At 52.9% G+C, this 19,539-nt stretch overlaps 1 protein-coding gene across 1 annotated transcript in view; it reads right to left on the bottom strand.

Annotated features, from left to right (window-relative positions):
- LIMD1 (LIM domain containing 1) overlaps positions 1-17,746 on the bottom strand; it is a 75,942-nt gene extending 58,196 nt beyond the window's left edge. Inside the window, exon 1 of the mRNA XM_055413613.2 lies at positions 15,636-17,746. Coding sequence (XP_055269588.1) covers positions 15,636-17,034 — 1,399 coding nt within the window. The 5' untranslated portion in view covers positions 17,035-17,746. The remainder of the gene's footprint in view (positions 1-15,635) is intronic.
- Between the last annotated feature and the right edge of the window lie 1,793 nt (positions 17,747-19,539).

Below are 19,539 nucleotides of genomic sequence, written 5' to 3'. Positions count from 1 at the left end.
AGTTGTGTCCGATTCTGTGCGACCCCATAGAGGGCAGCCCACCAGGCTCCCCCATCCCTGGGATTCTCCAGGCAAGAACACTGGAGTGGGCTGCCATTTCCTTCTCCAATGCATGAAAGTGAAAAGTGAAAGTGAAGTCTAAAACCAATAGAATCCTGTAAATCAACTATACTTCAATTAAAGATATTTGCACACATATACACACACCCCGCAGGAGGGCTCTCACAGTGCTGGCAGAAATGTCACAGTGCACAGCCACGTTGGGAAGCTTGCTGGCAGCTGCTGGAAAAGTTAAACGCACTCCTACCATACGATCCGGCATTTCCACTCCTAGATATGTGCCTCAGAGGAATGAGTGCATATGTCCACACAACTGATCACAGCAGACTCATTCATCACAGCCCGACACTGAGAGAACCCACAGTTCCTTCAAAAGGAAATACAAAAACGGGTATTCCTACCACGGGGTATTATTACTAGGCAGTCTACGAGGACCAACCATCGACACCAGCAACCACAAATTAATTTCAGACACTGTCTAGGTGAAGCAAGGCAGACAAAAGATTACGACAGGAGATCCTCAGTATTTGAGGCACTTATGCTCCATAAAGTCACCAAAAACACCAAACTGTTCTGTTGTACAGTCGCTAAGTTGTGTCTGACTCTTTGTGACCCCATGGACTGTAGGCTGCCAGGCCCCTCTGTCCATGGGATTTCCCAGGCAAGAATACTTAGCTATTCTTTTTTGCGGGGTTGCCATGTCCTTCTCCAGGGGCTCTTCCCGACCCAGGGACTGAACTCACGTCACCTGCATTGGCAGGTAGATTCTTTGAGCCACTGAGCCACCAGGGAAGCTGAAATTGTGAATAGCAAACCACTGCTCTCAGAGGAAACACAAGGTTAGGTTCCTGTGAGCCTCTGAGCACAGGAAAATCAGTGTTCTATTTGGGGTTCATACCCACTACTCTGCTTCAGGATTCCAGAGCTCTACCCGGCCAAGCAAGACAGGAAACCATCCAGAGACGCATGCAAGTTCCATGTCGTCCCACTGAAATCCCCTTCTCAGCAAAATGTGGTCGTGTCTCAGGTTTGCCCTGGAGAACGGGACCTCTCCAGGCTTACAGACGAGCCCACCTGCCACCAGCCACGTCACCCAAGTCCTTGCTCCATAAGCTCACCCTTCTGCTCAGATGGGTGGTCAGGGTCTGACAGACATCAGCACGGGGCGTCACAGCTACCACCGTGCACAAGTGACAGAGAAAAACTGTGTCTGCAGCATGCGCTGCTATCAACCTGCTGGCATCGTAACCAAAACACTTCCATTTTTTACTCTGACTGCACAGCATGATAAATACACTCCATGATTCATTCATCCAACAAATACTTTATGAGCAACTTCACAGACCAGGCCCGGGATTTTTGTATTTTGAATCTTGTCACTAAATCGATGTTTGGTTTGATTTCCTCACTGTCCTTATTTCTTTTTTTAAATTATACATTTATTTATTTGGCTGCCTTGAGTCTTAGTTGCAGCACTTGGGATCTTTCCTTATGGAATGAGGGCTCTGATGCCCCGAGGCAATGTAGGATCTCAGCTTCCAGACCAGGGGAGATGGGCTCTTAACCACTGGACCACCTGGGAAGTTCTTTCCTTATTTCTTAAGAGCTGGTTTATCATAGAGCTCTGATTTTGTTTCCCAAAAGAAAGCAGTTCTGACTTCATGAGTGCAGCTGATGATGACCAAGCACTTTTAGGGGGACAAGGGCATTTCGCTGTCACCTCTGCTGGGACGTGATCTCATGGAGGGACGTGGCGGGTCAACCAAGAGAAGTGCCTGTCATCACCACCCACTGGCCTGCTGCCCGGGGCGCGTCTGTTGTTTATCACGCTCTCCCCACTCCGGCTTCTGTGCTCTGTGGCTGGGCTCTCTGCAGGTCAGCAAGGGACCCGCTTCTATCCAACTGATGCCCATACGCCCCCCATCCAGTGTCTGGGTCCCACCTCCAAAACACCATCACCCCTGGAGCCAGGCGTTTCCTCCCAGCCAACAGCCCTGAACCCAAAACCAGCTCTGGAGGCTGGGAGCACAGGGAAGGAATCAGGATTATAAGCAGCCCAGGCCCTCCAGTCCCCATCAGGTGAGGACCCCAGGGCAGCGAAGTGGAGCAGGGTGTCCGAGTCAGCACAGCCCTCCAGCACCGCTGGAAGGCCCGCATCTTGCTGCCAGCATGTTCCACGTGACCGGAGCTGTCAGCAAACACACTGGGGCCCAGCCCTGAAACCCGCCTCTCTCTAAATTCGCTACCTGACTGCACCAGCAGGAAGCAACGCGAACTAAAGATGGGGAGAGGGAAGCAGAACAGGAGATGCTCCAGCAGATGGAAAACCTGACCTCCTCCCCGGGGCCAGCCCTGCCTGTCCTGTGAGCAAACACGACTTGGCTCCACTCTGCTGAAAGGAAACCATAAACTCGGCTCACGGGGAGGTTCGGCCGAACAGGGAAGCCGCTGTCCAGCTCCCAGGCAGCAAACGGCCAATCTGCTCCTGTCTTCTGAAGCTGAGGTGATTGTCACATGCAATCAGGCCCAGGGCTACCATGATGGGTGCCTTCTGACTCAGGGCTGCATTATAAGATGGGAACCCTGTTTACAAGGCCCTGAAAGACCTGAGTTACTAGACCTCCCAGGACCAACTATAGAATTCAAGTCCTCCTCTTGAATGACAGCATCGCGGAAGGCTTCCAGAACCTTCTATATGTTACAAATACATGTGCGGGGGGAAGGACTCCTGACTAACTTCCAGTGACCGGGAGTAACCAGACCACGCTCCCCCGGGACACGCAGAGACGAATCACAGAGCAAAACAGATTAGGGGAGAGTTTGGCCAAGTCTAAACTCGTGGCTCTCGAAATGTAAAAATAACCTGGCTCTAAAGTATTCCCTCAGAAACACTCAGGCAGAGAGTCTCCGGCCTTCCAACATGACCCTGAGGTTCTGCGTCCAGCTGGTTTCCCTGGGAGGGGACAGATGAAAAACAAAACCTGACACAGATATAAATATTTGCTGGCAAGTACAACCCTGCGGTTGACACGCCTTGGAAATTTTGGAGGCCTGTTTTGATTTAGGGTAAGGTTTCTGTTCGGTTTGCCAGATGGACTCTGAGCGTAGCTTCGTCCGACGTTTAGGTTTAAACATCTAGACACACGGCCTCGGGTTGATACTGACCCTGAGACCAAGACACTCTGGCTGCCCCCAAGTAAACTGTGGGCTGGCACACCCCTGTCCTTGCGCACAACACCTGGGGGCATCACAGGGCACTACCGATGGCATGGCCCGCTCGCCCTAACCCACACCCTTCAGGGGAACAGGAGAAGTCCAGGGCCTGACGGGTTGTGGGCAGTCCAGACTCCTAAGCAGCCCACTTATGTATTAACACCCCTGAGCCTCCATGGTTCCGTCACCACCCGGCAGGGAGGGGCTGGTATGAGCCCCTGGCCCCTGGCCTGAAGACGAACCAGAGGGCATACCTGGCTGCAAGAGGGAGATACACCCCTCGAGCCACCTCTGGCATCCCCCCGCCATGGCCTGCCTGCCTCATCACTCCACCTGAAAAGGGGGAGACCTCAGGCCTGACCTCCTCGTGGTCATGATGCCCCTGAGGTCCCTTTGTCAGAAAGCCACTGTGCTCCCAGAAGCCGAGGGCCAGCGCAGCATGCAGGTCAGGATCCCGGGCTTAGCAAAGCTCCTCAATAAATATCTTAGGCAGGTTAACTCACTTCTGTGTACCTCAGCTTCCCTGTCCATAAAACAGGGATCATAAGATAGGCTTGTTGGAAGGATTAAACACATTAATGCGTGTGAGATGATCAGCAAAGTGCCTGACACAGAGCAACTTGCTCAATACATTTTAGCAAAACTACCTCAGAGCCATAACCCAGGTAAACATCCTTTTCTCTTTCCCCTCCACACCCTAAGTGAAACCCCTCCGTTCCTGCAACAGACACCACCCAGCCCCCACGAGGGGTCTGAAGGGCCAGGCCCCGAGGCCACTATCCCCTGTCCTGTCCTAAGCCTGAGACCTAGAAACACTGAGGGCACCACAAAAGCCCTTGGAGGTGTCCTGGGATATGCCAGCAAAAGCAAGTTCACTGAGTCCCATGGCTAGTCACCCTGCTGTCACCCACACTAGGGACCCCAAGTTTAATTAGAATGAGAGGGCTTCCCTGGTGGCTCAGTGGTAAAGAATCTGCCTGCCAATGCAGGAGACATGGGTTCAATCCCTGATCCAGGAAGATCCCACGTGCTGCGGAGCAACCAAGCCCGTGCACCCCAACTTCTGAGCCTCTGCTCTAGAGCCCGGGAGCCTCAACTACTGAGCCCACTCGCTGCAACAACTGAAGTCCGTGCGCCCTATAGCCCCTGCTCCAGGACAGGAGAAGCCAGAGCAATGAGGAGCCCATGCCCTGAAACTGGAGAGTGGCCCCTGCTGGCTGCAGCTAAAGAAAAGCCCACGCAGCAATGAAGACCCAGCAGGGCCCCAAATAAATAAAACCAGAATTAGATTGGGAGCCTCAAAAGGCTTCCGGGGTGGGTGACCCCTGTAACACCACTCTCTCCCCATGTGTGGCTGTTTCCTAAAGGACGTCTTCAAGTCCTTCCTAAACTCCCTTTCATCCGACACACCCTGCAGAGCAAACTGGCTTCCAGCTCAGTAAACGCTTCTACATCTGGTCAAAGGGCCAAGAACCACGGTCCATCCTGCATCACATTGAGCTCTGGCCACTACTGAGGATGAGAAACTTTCTACAGAAAATCTGAACACTGATTATTCTAAGGACAGGAGGCAAGTCAGTGATCTGTGGTTCTTGTTCTAGTTGAATGTATTTTCTGGCATGCCTGAAGTAAAAAATGATTATTACTTACAACTGAAAACGCCAACTGTAACTAAACAAAACAAGTTGCTTTTTAATTCTGTAGAGGCCTGGAAAGGGGATGAGAGGCTTGGCAGGTCAGCCCTCTGCCTTTCCAGGCTCTTGCCACTGTGGATAACGCTGAGGCCGGGGCCCTTGTTACTTGACCAGCTAAGATCCAGGCATCTAACTGGACCCACGGCTACAGGACTTTGGGTCACGAAGGGCCCTCAGAGGTGGCCCCGGGGCTCAGTACAGGAAGAGCAGGTGGCCCCACGTCACACCTGGGGCTGCTGGTAGCTAGGACCCAGAACAGCTGGTTGCCTCACTCCCAGATGCATGCCTTTCTTCCACAGTTCCTCCTCCCGAGTGGGAGCCATAAATCAAGAGATGTAAAGGAAGATTAAAAAACCTCTGGCAGGAATAGCCACATCGGGTCAATTCAATGTTCTGGGTTATGAATCAAAAGAGCAGAATAAGATGGAAAAAACAAGACATGCTTTCCTGTTCACAAAGGAACAGAGCAGAAACATTTCACGGGGGGAGGACCTCAGAAAGACAGCCTGATGGGATGAGGCAGCCTCTGTGGGAAACCGCTGTCAGGACAGACCAGGGCTGCAGCTGCAGACCTGCTCCTCCCCACTTCCCCAAGGGGGATCACTGGGGGCAGCGCCACGCTGGACGCAGGACATGGGCTGGGGAACAGCAAGAGCAGAAGTCCTGGGGTGAGAAGGAACTCTCTGAGTTCAGGACCAGCCATGAAGTCGGTGTGACAGAAGCTGGTCATCGTGGTGGGGCTGCGGGGAACACCCCGAGTTTGGACCTGAGTCTGGGGTGACAGAACAGTGGCTGTCACTCCAAGTGCGAGGACTCGAGTCTGACCCTCCAGCGTCCTTCCAAGCCCAGTGCTATGAGCACGGCAGGGACCGGACATGTGTACCTTACTGACGAGTGAGCCCAGTGAACAGATGACTCACTCTGAATGAACTCCTAGGGTTGTTCAGAATCCCTCCACCCCAAAGTCTCAGAAGAGAGATCCCACAGAGAGAGGCAGGAGTAGGAACAGGGCTAAAGCATATCACGAACTGTCCCTCTGTCTGGACCGCAACACAGAGGACCCAAACAGTATCGGAACCCTGACCGCCGACCACAAGGCAGCATACAGAGCGAGCTGAACAGTCTCACCAACGGCACTCACTCCTTGCTCTCTGAGCCCTGGCTGCACCCTGATCAGCCCTGTGCTCTCCTTCCATCCCAAACCTGCCATGATAGGTTTTGTAAATCATCTCAAGGTTGTAGGGAGCTTCCTAGGTGGCACTAGTGGTAAAGAACCCACCTGCCAATGCAGGAGATGTAAGAGACTCGAGTTCGATCCCTGGGTTTGGAAGATCCCCTGGAGGAGGACACAGAGACCCACTCCAGTACTTTTGGAGAATCTCATGGACAGAGGAGCCTGGTGGGCTACAGTCCAGAGGGCTGCAAAGAGCAGGACACGAGTGAAGCGACTTAGCACACACATGCAAGTTTTAGAAGTTACTTTAAATCACACGATTGCTCAGAACCTCATATCTGCAGTCAGAAGCCACAATTATGCTTGGAGAGTGGTGATCACTGTGGGGGGCACATGGCAGGGGGCTTCTTGGGTGCTGGTCCTGTTCTGTGCTTTGGTCTGAGTTCTAGGCGTGTTCACCTTGTGAGCATCTATAGTACGTGTGCTTTGTTCTTGTTGCTGTTGTTTAGTTGCTGAGTCTGAGTCTTTGTGACCCCATGGATTGTAGCCCACCAGGCTCCTCTCTGTCCATGGCATTATTCAGGTAAGAACACTGGAGTGGGTTGCCATGCCCTCCTCCAGGGGATCTTTCTGACCCAGGGACTGAACCTACATCTCCTGCATTGGCACCTGGGAATGCCAATATGTGTATGCTATACATCAATTTTTTTAAAAAAAAGTGTAAAATACATACATTCCTGGTTTTGATGGGAAGATTACCTGGCCTACAAAAAAAAAAAAAAATCCACGTAAGCTATGCCATTTTTAAATGGCTAGGAGTCCCCACGCCTTAGGGTATGCACCCGCTGACTAGACAGGCAAAATTAGACTCTTGAGTGTCATTCACAAAAGCTACCAAAGGATTAGAAATTTACTTCTATGGCTACAGAAGCCTGGATCCAGCAGGTCCAAATTACCATACCGTATTTCCTAAAGGAATGTGGGCAGAAGTTCCCACACTTGGTCATGCCAGCTACTTAGACAAGTCCAGTGGTTAATGATCTTCTGTCCCCTTCCACTACTTCAGCGTTTGGTTTGGGTTTACTGCGATGCCTGCTGTCTGGGGGGTGAGTGGGGCCTCTGGGTGCACTCAGGCCACTGTCCTGAAACCTGGAGGGCCCCCCTTCCACAGGATCAGCCCATGTTGCTTCCTTTTATATGACAAATGCTCTGAAAAATCACTCTCAATTTTTCATTCTAGGCTGGACTTAAACCCCATATTTCAAGCATCTGTTGCTAATAACGTCAGATAAATAAGCTCAAGTCATGTCCGACTCTTTGTGACCCCATGGACTGTAGCCCGCTAGGCTCCTCTGTCTATGGAATTCTCCAGTCAAGAATACTAAAGTGGGTTGCCATTTCCTTCTCCAGCGGATCTTCCCAAGCCAAAGATAGAACCCACGTCTCCTGCATTGGCAGGCAGGTTCTTTACCAACTGAGCCACCAGGGAAGCCTGGAAGTCAGATGAGACTTAAACGTTCATTAAGACAGCTTGCAGCTCAATGTTGAAGAGACAGTCAGATGGGCGGGAGCAGAGAGGACATGCATGGGTTCCCTGTCTGGACTGCTTATTTCACCTCCTGCACTTATTTCACCTCCAGGTGTGACAGGCTCCCTGGCCCCTGGCAGGGCTGGGCCAACCCCGGGAGGAGTCACACCTCTCCTCAAGCTCCCAGGCTAAGGTGGGTCTGCTGTTAATAGTTTTCCGAGCTCGCATATTGCTGCAGGAATGTCCACCCAAGACAGGAAAACTGAAGACGCAGCCAGGCGTGCAGGTGGGCAAGTGTCCATTCGTCCACTTGGTGGGTGACAGAGACCCTGGAACCAGCTTCCTCTTGCCCCTCCACCCCGCTCGCTGGCACCTAACAGAGTGTGGCTCTCGTGGCGGGCACCAGCAGTGCCCGGTCCCCCACAGCAAGGCAGGAGGGGAGACCCCGGGGTGGGGGCTGCAGGTCCAGAGTCCTGACCCTGGAAAGGGCGGGGAGCCCACTGATGCCTCCGCAGCAGCTGAGCGGAGACTGAACCTGGAGGGGCTCACAGAGAACATCCACCTCAGCCCGGAAACGCCGCCCAGTTCCCCACGCGGGGAGTTGGAGCCCCAGCTGGTGTGGCAGCACCACCACAGGCCACGGTGCAGCCCTGAACCCTTCACAGCCTTGGTTCCTCAACTGCAAACGGAGGAGAACGGGGTCCGGCTGTGAAGGTTAAATAGAGGCGCTCAACAGACATCACAATGATTAAAATCACAGCCAAGGTCACCCAGAGCGGGGTCTTATCTGCCCTGGACAGGAGATGCGGTGGGGCGCCCAGATCACCCTTCACTGAAGGAGCCTGGCGCGGTGGCTGGGGGTGCAGCGGGCGGCCCTCAGCTGTCAGCCCCTGTGGGCACGGCCCCAGCTACACGGAGGCGCCTTGCCGGTCATGCCCACCAGGAGAGGACCATGGGTGGGGCTTGTGAAGGCCAGGCCGCCTCACCCCAATTCGGGGCAGCTGTGAAGGGCTTTTCCAGCCCCGGAGCCCCCTGGGGTCGGGCCAGGCTGGTCAGGCCCGCGGTGCAGCCGGGGCGCCTCCCTTGCCCGCTCCTGCATCCCCCCGCCCTCCACACACACGGTCCCAGCAGCGTCCCCCAGGCCACCCCCTGCACACTAGACTCTGCCTTGGAGTCAGCTTCCCCGGCCACCCCGCCGGTGACGGGTGGTTTCTCTGTGTCCTTTTTCCTTAGAGGGGGAGGAGAGGCCCGGTGAGCAGGGGACAGATGGCCACTGCGGAGGGAAAGGTGAGAGTAAACGAAAGGCACAAGGGCCTCGCCACGTGCTCTGCAGTGAACCCACCGGCGTGAGAACAAGCGCACAGCGGCGGCATCCAAGCGCGAGGCCCGGGAGAGCAACCCGACAGCGTCCTCTCAGCGGCGTCAGCTCTTTCCTCCAGGAAGAAACACACAAAGCGGCCGCAGAGGAACAGGGCAGAAGGACCGGGGGAAGCAACGCCTTCCTGGGACCAAAGTGTCCCAGACCCACAGGACCGGGCCATGGAAAGTGCCAGAAGGGTCCTCAGTGATGAGCTGATCAGTAACCAGGCACTGAGGTGTCTTCAGACCCAATCCCCAAAGGTGGTCTTGGGGATTCACAAAGTCTTTCCACAAGGTCATGTCCAGGAAGGGGTCCAGGTAACCAACCCAAACATCAACTCCGCTTTGCTTCTGGCTAGAATTACATTGACTCTAACGGGGACCATTGCATTTCCCTGATTCTCTCTGGCAAGAGCCCTGTATCAATAGATAATCTTTCCGTTGTTCAGTCACTAAGTCGTGTCTGACTCCTTGCGACCCCACGGACTGCAGCACACCAGGCGCCCTGTCCTTCACTCTCCCCCAGAGTTTGCTCTAACTCACGTTATCTAGAAGTAAAATCTCATCTTTATTTAGCATGTTGGACAGACAGAAATCTTTCAGATGACACCAGATCTAGAGAAGGGAAAGGCATCTGCTGACGTGAGCCCCTCAACAGGCCAAGCTCCTCGTGCTGTGGAGAAGGGGAGAGGCCTGGAAGGGACTAGGCTGTGTTAAAGGTCCCACAGCAGGGCTGGGCCACACCCCGACAGCCAGGTGCTGGCAGGAGACGTGTCCTCCTCGGCCACGTGGCCGCTTCCATTAGAGCAGCTGGAAGCTCAGCTACCAGAGCTCTCCTATATGATGGGCAGTGGGGTCCCCCCATGAGTTCAGCGGAGGGCAACTAGACAACACTTAAAGGGCACAAATGTAGTCCACTCTCCCCTCCAGGAGTTTGTCCCAGGCTAGGCTTGCAACTTGCAGCTGGCCTGAAGTCCACATGAGGCTGCTTACGTGACCAGAGCACACGCACAGAGGCTGACACTGAGTCAGCTCAACACGCGCTGACGTGGAGCAGCTGCCAAGACGCACTGTTCGGAGGGAAAGGCTGAGAGCAGGTGGACAGCAGGCCTGCCTGCAACCCACAGAGAGACACATGCACGTGCTCACACACCAGGATGCTCGGCTACACACAGGGGTGGGAAGGAGACTGACGTTTCACTCCATCTGTTTTCCCGCCTTTGGAGTTTTCTACACGTGACTATAATGCTTAGTGAAAATATAAATTATATACGATTCCCTCTATATTTCATACAGCGGTAGAACAGGTAAAGTCAGGGGGATAGAACACAGCTTGGTCACTGCCAGGAGCTGGGAGAGATGAGGGATTGATAAGCAACTGAGTTATGGGTGTGGGTTTCCTCTGGGGGTGATGAATAAATGCTTTGGAACTAGACAGGGGTGGTGTTTGCACAACATGACAAAAGCGCTAAATGCCACTGCCTGCTTTTTAAATTAATTAAAGAGATCGATTTTATATTATAGGAAGTTCTTCTTGATTAAAGAAAAAAACAACCATAAAAGTAAATAAATAAAGCAGGCTTTCACGTCTGTGCTTGGGAGGCAGCTGGGCAATGCTGGTTAGAAGAGTGGGAAGCGGGCCTTCTCTGGTGGTCCAGTGGTTAAGAATTCGGCTTGCAATGCAGGGCATGCAGGTTTGATTCCTGGTGGGGGAACTAAGATCCCACATGCCACAGAACAACTAAGCCCTTGTGCTGCAACTACTAAAGCCTGTGAGTTCTGTGGCCCACAGGCCACAACTAGAGTCCATGCGTGGCAACGGAAGACCCCGCAAGACGCAACAAAGATTCCTCGTGCTGTAACTGAGTCCTGATGCAGCCAAATAAATAAATAAAATATATTTAAAAGAGGAAAGAAAATAAATTTCTTTTTTAAAAAGTATGTGAGACTAGCACATTAAAAAATAATAATAATAATAATAAAGAGGACTGGGCAGGGAGGCCCAACTGTGGGGCTCAGACTTCACCTGTACCCAGTAGGCCCTGTGAGACGTGGGATCAGTCATCTAACCTCTCTGAGCCTCAGTTTCCAGGCTGGTGAAGTGAGCTTCCTTCCTAAGGTCACGTGAATAAAGTAAATAGGCCCTGAAGGCCTCTGCTCCTGCTGTCTGCCCTGCTGAGCATGCCCCTTCTCAGAGCAGACTCGAGGGTCACCTCCTTACCTCCTTCAAGCCTAGCTCCAAAGCCACCTTCTCGATGGGATTTCCCCCGATCACTGGCTTGAAAACCAGAAACCTCCCTGGTTCGACTCCCTGCCCTGAGGCTCCATCCTCTCCACTTCCTGTTCCTCTCCCTCAAACCTGCTTATTTATTTTGTTCATCTCCTGCCTCCCTCTCCTGCACCACCTGCTCTGGAGAAGCAGGGGTTTCTGTCTGTCCCGTTCATTACGTACCTCAAGGCAAGTGCTCAATAAATACGGGATGGATGAATGGACAGCGTTAGCTAAGAGTTCTGCTATGACCTGGTGTGTAAACTTGCCTCCCTCCAAAAATAAAACTGTTGTTTGTTGTTTAATGATCTTGAAATTAAAAATTCAAGACAAATACTATATTTCACATATATGTGTAACCTAAAAAAAAACCAACACACACAAACAGACACAAAAAACATAAACAGATGTATAGATACAGAAAACAAACAGGTGGTTGCCTGAGGGGAGGGGCGGTAAGGAAGGAAAGAAATAGCTGAAGGAGGCTAACAGGTACCAAGTTTCAGTTACAAAACAAACCAGTCATGGATATGAAATGTACAGTGTGGGGAATACAGTCAATAACAATGTAATACCTTCGTATAGTGACATATTGTAACTAGACTGACTTGTGGTGGTCAGAAATGTGCAGAAATACTCAATCATTCAGTTCAGTTCAGTTCAGTTCAGTCGCTCAGTCGTGTCCAACTCTCCGCGACCCCATGAATCACAGCACGCCAGGCCTCCCTGTCCATCACCAACTCCCGGAGTTCACTCAAACTCATGTCCATCGAGTCGGTGATGCCATCCAGCCATCTCATTCTCCGTCGTCCCCTTCTCCTCCCGCCCCCAACCTTTCCCAGCATCAGAGTCTTTTCCAGTGAGTCAACTCGTCACATGAGGTGGCCAAAGTATTGCAGTTTCAGCTTTAGCATCAGTCCCTCCAATGAACATCCAGGATTGATCTCCTCTAGAATGGACTGGTTGGATCTCCTTGCAGTATAAGGGACTCTCAAGAGTCTTCTCCAACACCACAGTTCAAAAGCATCGATTCTTCGGCGATCAGCCTTCTTCACAGTCCAACTCTCACATCCATACATGACCACGGGAAAAACCATTGCCTTGACTAGACGGACCTTGGTTGGCAAAGTAATGTCTCTGCTTTTTAATATACTATCAAGGTTGGTCATAACTTTCCTTCCAAGGAGCAAGCGTCTTTTAATTTCATGGCTGCAATCAGCATCTGCAGTGATTTTGGAGCCCAAAAAAACGAAGTCTGACACTGTTTCCACTGTTTTTCCATCTATTTCCCATGAAGTGACGGGACCAGATGCCATGATCTTTGTTTTCTGAATGTTGAGCTTCAAGCCAACCTTTTCACTCTCCTCTTTCACTTTCATCAAGAGGCTTTTGAGTTCCTCTTCACTTTCTGCCATAAGGGTAGTGTCATCTGCATATCTGAGGTTATTGATATTTCTCCCGGCAATCTTGATTCCAGCTTGTGCTTCTTCCAGCCCAGCGTTCCTCATGATGTACTCTGCATATAAGTTAAATAAGCAAGGTGACAATATACAACCTTGACGTACACCTTTTCCTATTTGGAACCAGTCTGTTGTTCCATGTCCAGTTCTAACAGTTGCTTCCTGACCTGCATACAGGTTTCTCAAGAGGCAGGTCAGGTGGTCTGGGATTCCCATCTCTTTCAGAATGTTCCACAGTTACACTGCACAATAGGAACTAACAGTGTTGTAGGTCAATTATACTTCAAAAACAAACTCCTAGAAAAAGAGATCGGATTTGTGGCTATCATCAGGGAAGGTGTGTGCTTCTTTGGGCTTCCCTGATGGTTTAGACGGTCAGTGAGTGAATGGATGCATGAATCCACCTGCAACACGGAAGACCTGGGTTCGATCCCTGGGTTGGGAAGATCCCCTGGATGAGGGAACACCTACCCACTCCAGTATTCTGGCCTGGAGGATTCCATGGACAGAGAAGCCTGACAGGCTACAGTCCATCGGATCGCAGAGTCGGACACGACTGAGCGACTTTCACTTCACTTCAGTGGTAGGTGGAGTGGGAGAGGGGGACTGGGACACGAAAGCAGTCAAAGGCATACACTTCCTAAGGATATAACGTACAACACGATAAATATAACATTGCTGTATGTTGCACATGAGAGTTAACAGAGGAAATCCACAGTTCTCATCACAACGAAAAAGTAATTTTTTGAGATGAGATGATGGATGTTCACTAACCTTATTGTCATCACCACTTTATGATGCATGTAAATCAAATCAGTACATAAATCAAATCATTATGCTGAGGCTCTCCTGGTGGCTAAGTGGTAAAGAATCCTCCTTCTAACGCAGGGAACAAGGGTTCGATCCCTGGTCGGGAAAGACCCCACATGCCACGGGGGGGCGGACAACTGAGCCCCTGTGACACAACTGCTGAGCCCACGCTCCAGAGCCTGTGCTCCTCGGCAAGAGTTGTCCCAGCTCACTGCAACTAGACAGAAAACCCAAAAGCAGCAACGAAGACCCAGCACTGCTAAAAATAAATAAATAAATAAATTGGCTTTAAAATTAAAAACCTTTTAAAAAAGAAAAAAACTTAGAAATCTTTTATAAAAACTATTACGCTGTGCATATTAAACTTACACAATATTGTGTGTCAATTACATCTCAATAAAACTGGGGGAAAAAAACGGTTTAAACTAAAAAAAACAAACAAAAAAAAACAGCCCACAGTATTTCCAGAGAAAAGAACTATTCCCAAGGAGGGGAATTTGCAAAGAAGAGATGGTTCACAGTGAGAGGGTGCTACACGCTCTAAAACATAAACGGTGAGTAACAGCCACCCTGACCTCTGACGGCCCAGGGTGGTGTGAGCGCGGTTCCTGCGAGGTTCTCATGAGAAGCGAGAACACAGTGCCCGTGCTTCAGACCCGTCCCTCCAAGCACCTCAGGACAGAATCATTCATTCATGCAGGATGGGGTAGGCGGACAGCGGGAAGCCGGTCACCCTCCCTGTGCAGGGCCTTCCCTGCCCCCCGCCAACAGCCTTCATATGGGGAAATGGTGACCTCAATTACGCACAGTTCAAAAATGAGAAACTAAAATACTGATACCATGCATAAAATAAAACGAGAAGCTACCGTACAGCTCGGAGAACTCTGCTCCACACTGTGTGGCGATCTAAATGGGAAAGCAATCCAAGCAAGACGTATACATGTAGCTGATTCTCTTTGCTGAACAGCAGAAACTACTGCAACACTGTAAAGCAACTATACTCCAATCCAAAGTCATGTAAAAAATAAATAAAACTCAGGCTCTTCTAACAACAGGCTGTCTTTCTAGTCAGCGCTTCTGTGAGATGGCTACATTGTTACTCAACAGGATGGTATCTCTGCTTTTCTGCTGCCTCCAAACTCTGCGCGGAGGAAAAAAATAAAAGCTGAAGCCAGCAGTCTCCAAGAGTTTGTGGCTTTAAAAAAGAGAATAAAACTGGCAAGAGGGAGTAAAACCAACAAGGAGCATCTTCCATTCTCTTAAAAGCCACGACTGGGGGTGTAACCTGGCTGCCAGCTAGGAGTCAGGGTGGGAGTGCTGATTTGGAAGGTACCTAATGCACGGGTTTCTAATTTCCCAGAACGTCCGGGGCTGGCTTGTGAAAAATGCCAATTGCTGGGTCCCACGCCAGAGTATCTGATGCAGTAGGTCTGGGGTGGGGCCTAAGAATTTGCATTTTTAACTAGTTCCCAGGCAAAAGGACACTGCAGGTTCAGACTACACTTTGAGAACCACTGCTCTAGAACAAAGCCTTCCAGGTCCGAGTTTCACCTCCCTCCGCTGAACACAGAACGTGCAGGCAGACACACGTGCACACAGGCAGCCGCAGAGAGCCCGCACCCAGCCACTGGTCCTCTAATAGCCAGCTTGCCTGGCACAGCCAACAACTGATGGAACGAACCCTCAGGGGTGCATGGACCTTCTAAAAAGCCCATTCAGGTCAGTGAGCCAGTCACTGCAACCGGTTCTAAGTCACTCCCGAAACCCTTGAAATCCAAAGTCACAGATTTCCCTTTTTGCAGGGAGCAGTCACGAGCAATCCCGCCCTTTGCACATGGGTAACCACCAGCAGCAAGATCCGCTTTCTGACTAGTGATGATCTCAAGTCTCTTTTCAAGTTTCAGAAGGAGCAGCTGAAAGAGGAAATTAAAAAAAAAGAAAAAGACAGGCCCACTCAAGGAGAGTGACAGCATCCCTGGTGGGGGACGGGGGACGCTTCTCCCTACTGCCCAAATGCAGGGACCCCGTCCCCCGCTGTGGGCAACCACGCCAGCCTCTCACTACTCACCAAAGTAATCAGCCTTTGGGTGAGCATCCATCTCCCGCTCCAGACGCTGGGTGAGTGCTTCTAATTTCAATTCGGCGGCCGTGGGTCCAAGTTCAGGGCCCGGGATGAGCGTCTGGCAAGGTAGTCTCACTCTGGGGGAACTTGGCGTCTCTGGGAGCACAGGCCCCAGGCTGCCATCAGAGGTCCAGCTGGAGGCACCTTCTTTACAAGATAACTCAGGCAGGGTGGACATCACTGGATGGACAAGGCTGTTGGGGCTGAGCTTGGGACCAACGCCAGGATCTGTACAGCCAGGCTTGGGACCCAGCCCAGGGACGGCACTCGCCTGCATATGGTCCATGCTGACTGGTGAGGATGAAGGGGCAGAGCTAGAAAGGTAAGATTTGGGCCCATCTTGGAACCAGGGTTGAGGGTCCACAGTGGGTTTGGGCATCATGCCTGAAACCTCACTCCCTACCCCCAAGTTTGTTCTGGGAAGAGACCCTTGACTGGGCCGGTTCAGGGCCAGAGGCACTGAGAAAGAAGGGGTCCTGGGCTGAGCAGACCTCGGGAGGGCCCCATTCTCTGGGCCGGGGGAAGGGAGGCCAGGGCTCACTCGCTGCGAGGAGGCGGTGGTCCAGACCCCCGCTGGCTTCTCGCTGTTGCCTCCTCCAAGCCCGCCATCCTGGCCACTCTGCAAAGACCTGCCGGAGCCCGGGGAAAACTGCTGGTGGTACAGGTGAGGATCCCTGGAGGGCTTAGACAGCAGTGGGTCGCTCCCTGGGGTCCCAGACCACCCACTTCCTACACCCAGCCTGATGCCAGGGGACACTCCCGGGTCGTCAGCCCATTTGGGGCCTGCCAAGGACAGGTTGTCGTAATAGTCTCCGTGGGTGAGGCAGGAGGGATCCTCACAGGGGCCCGGTCGATGGAAAGCAGACATCTCAGAATTCGCCATGCTCTCCTTGGACCCACAGTCTTGGCTGCCTTGCCTAGAACCCCGGACGTACGGCTTGGCCCTCTGCTCCTGGGGTGGGTACGAGGGCTGCCCAGGGGCCGTGGTGGTGGTTGTCCCAGGGGCCACAGTTGAGGCAGCAAGAGGGGGCTTGGCAGCACCGTCCGCGGCCAGCTTGCTGCCCCCACCAGCTTCCCGGTGGGCCGGTGGGCCCAGGCGTCCCCCGCCGTTAACAGGACCCCGGCTCCCCCTGGGCAGGGTCTCCTCCTGTAGGAGCTGCTGCTGCTGCTGCTGGAGGTGGATTTTGGCCATCTTGGTAGCAAACACCCTGCGTGTTTCCTCAAACTCCGGGTTGTTGCCCGCACCCTTGTCCACTCGGAAGAGTCCATCTTTGGAGGCCTCGTACATGTTCAGGTCCTCAATAAACTTACTGGCCTCCAGGCCCAGGTCGTCGTACTTATCCATGTTGCTGACCCGGCCTAGCCTAGTTGAGTGCGTGGAGATGGGGTGAGGGGGTCCTGGCAGAGACCGGACACTCAAGTCCAGCCCAGGACAGGTACAGCCTTCCACCTGCCCACCATGAGAGTCATGACCCAGGGCCTTAGCGTCCAGCGGATGCTGAGGCCTCAAAGTCACTTGAGCCAAATTTGCTTCCAATTCTCCTTCCCCTCGGAGGTGTCCGCGTGGGGGCGGCTGGCGGCGCTTGGCTGTCCGAGCTGGCTGTGAGTTCTTTTCTCCGTTTCAAATCATAAAACGGAAAAGAAATACGGAAGAAAAAAAACCAAAAATCACATCCTCGTTAAGCAACCAAACTCAAGACACTCACAAGAAGGCAGCAGCCGCTGGACAGGAGGGAAAGGTGCTCCGAGAGCAGAGCTCAGAGGGCCCAGGACCGGCCGGGCCGGAGCGGAGGCGCGAGCACGTACCGGGCGCTCGGTCCTCCGCGGCTTCCCCGGGTGGCGCGGAGCTGCGATCGCGGCCGGCGCGGGGACGGATCGGGGATGGCGATCCGGGGCACACGGGCCGGCCGGGCCCCGGCGGGAAGTTCACGGCAGCCGGGCGGTTGGTCTATTGTCCGATGGCGGCGGTGGCTGGGCGCGCGCGAGCCGGAGGACGGCGGGACGCGGAAGTGAGTGCGCCGGACGCCGTCCCCGCCGCTCGGTCGCCGGCCGGGCACGTCGCGGGCCTGCGAGGAGGCGGAGGCGGAGGCGGCGGCCGAGGGGCGGGCGCGGGAGAGGGGCGGGGCCGGCGCGCGCGGCGGCGGGCGCCCGGGGGCAGGCCCGAGCCCGGCGGGCTGGGGAACCTGGAGGTGTGGCCCGCGCGCCTCTTCCAGCTCTCGAGCGCCCGGCCGCCCCCGGAGAAGTCCGGCCCGGCTCCGGCCCTTGGGCAGAGCGGAGCGGAGGCCCCTCCGCGGGGATCGCTGGCCGGCGTGGACCCGAGACGTGCCGCTTGAAGTTGGCGGAGTCTCGGGGTCGCGCGCTCCTCGCCCCCGCCGTGTCTCAGTTTCCCGAGTGGAAAGCCAACCCCTTGTGCCGGCTTGGCCCCGGCCGTGCCCTCGCCCCTACACAAGGTGCAGGATTGGCGACCCACGGAGCCACCTGTGGCCTGGCCCAGGTCCTCTTGGACAGGTAGGGAGACAGGCAGCGAGGGAGAAGTGTCCAAGATGCCCTCGTGACTTGCAAAGAGTGGATGGGTGCCCAGGTCCTCTGAAAGGGGGTTAAAAGGCACGTTGTTGCCTGGACTGAGGTCCTAAGTCCCTCTGTTCGGCCATAAAATCACGTGCCCTGCTGGCTCATTATTCATGGGAGGATTTCTGACCCCCCAAGTAGATCCACAGCACTCTGGGGGCGCCAGGCCTGACTCCTGGGCGCCCTAGCAAGGCCCAGCACTCCCTGCACCACTTCTGAGGTGACCCTGGAGAGGTTTCATTTCCCAGAGAGCAGACATCGTGATCCTAAAGCCGATACCAGACCAGTCAGTTCCCTGGTTAAACCCTCAGTGCTTACCAGGGACTTGGACTGAAACCGACCCCACAACTTTCCTCCTGCCCTAGCAGGGTCTGCCTCCCTGGGGCAGGTCTGACTGGGGAGTCTTCCCTGCCACTAGTTGCAGGAGCTTCCTGGTGTCTGCCCAGAGCTGGCCCTTGAACTTCTCCCTGACTCATCCTTACCATCTCTCCCAAAATAACCGTCTCTAGAAGCCTTCTTTTTGGGCACCCTCTTGATTTCCTCATCAGTTCTGATCACTATTTATATTTATCTGTTTACATGCGGTTTTTTGGTGGTTGGTTGGTTTTCCACCCCATTAGACCACATCTGTATGCCCAGTATCTATATGTCACAGTACCTAATGGTTGAATAAGTGAATTAGTGAATCTATTTGCCAGCGTTGTGACAAGAAACAAATAATGCAATACACATGACAGTGCTTTGTACTCTGTAAATCCAAAATGTGGTTCATGGACACCTAGACAACCTCAGACATGCGGATGACACCATGCTAAGGGCAGAAAGCAAAGAGGAACTAAAGAGCCTCTTGATCAAGGTGAAAGAGGAGAGTGAAAAAGCTAGCTTAAAACTCAACATTCAAAAAACGAAGATGATGGCATCTGGTCCCATCACTTCATGGCAAATAGATGGCAAAACAATGGAAACAGTGGGAGATTTTATTTTCTTGGGCTCCAAAATCACTGCAGATGGTGACTGCAGCCATGAAATTAAAAGACGCTTGCTCCTTGGAAGAAAAGCTATGACAAACCTAGACAGTGTATTACAAAGCACAGACATCACTTTGCTGACAAAGGTTCATATAGTCAAAGGTATGATTTTTCCAGTAGTCATGGATGAATGTGAGAGTTGGACCATAAAGAAGGCTGAGTGCCAAAGATTGAAGCCTTCAAATTGTGATGCTGGAGAAGACTCTTGAGAGTCCCTTGGAAAGCAAGGAGATCCAACTAGTCAATCCTAAAGG

Source organism: Moschus berezovskii, chromosome 24 (genome assembly GCF_049115385.1).
Source record: "Moschus berezovskii isolate FMDL1 chromosome 24, NW_MosBer_1.0, whole genome shotgun sequence".
Taxonomy (NCBI): Eukaryota; Metazoa; Chordata; class Mammalia; order Artiodactyla; family Moschidae; genus Moschus; species Moschus berezovskii.
Note: the sequence above shows the minus strand (reverse complement) of the source record. Positions and strands in the feature narration are given on the sequence as shown.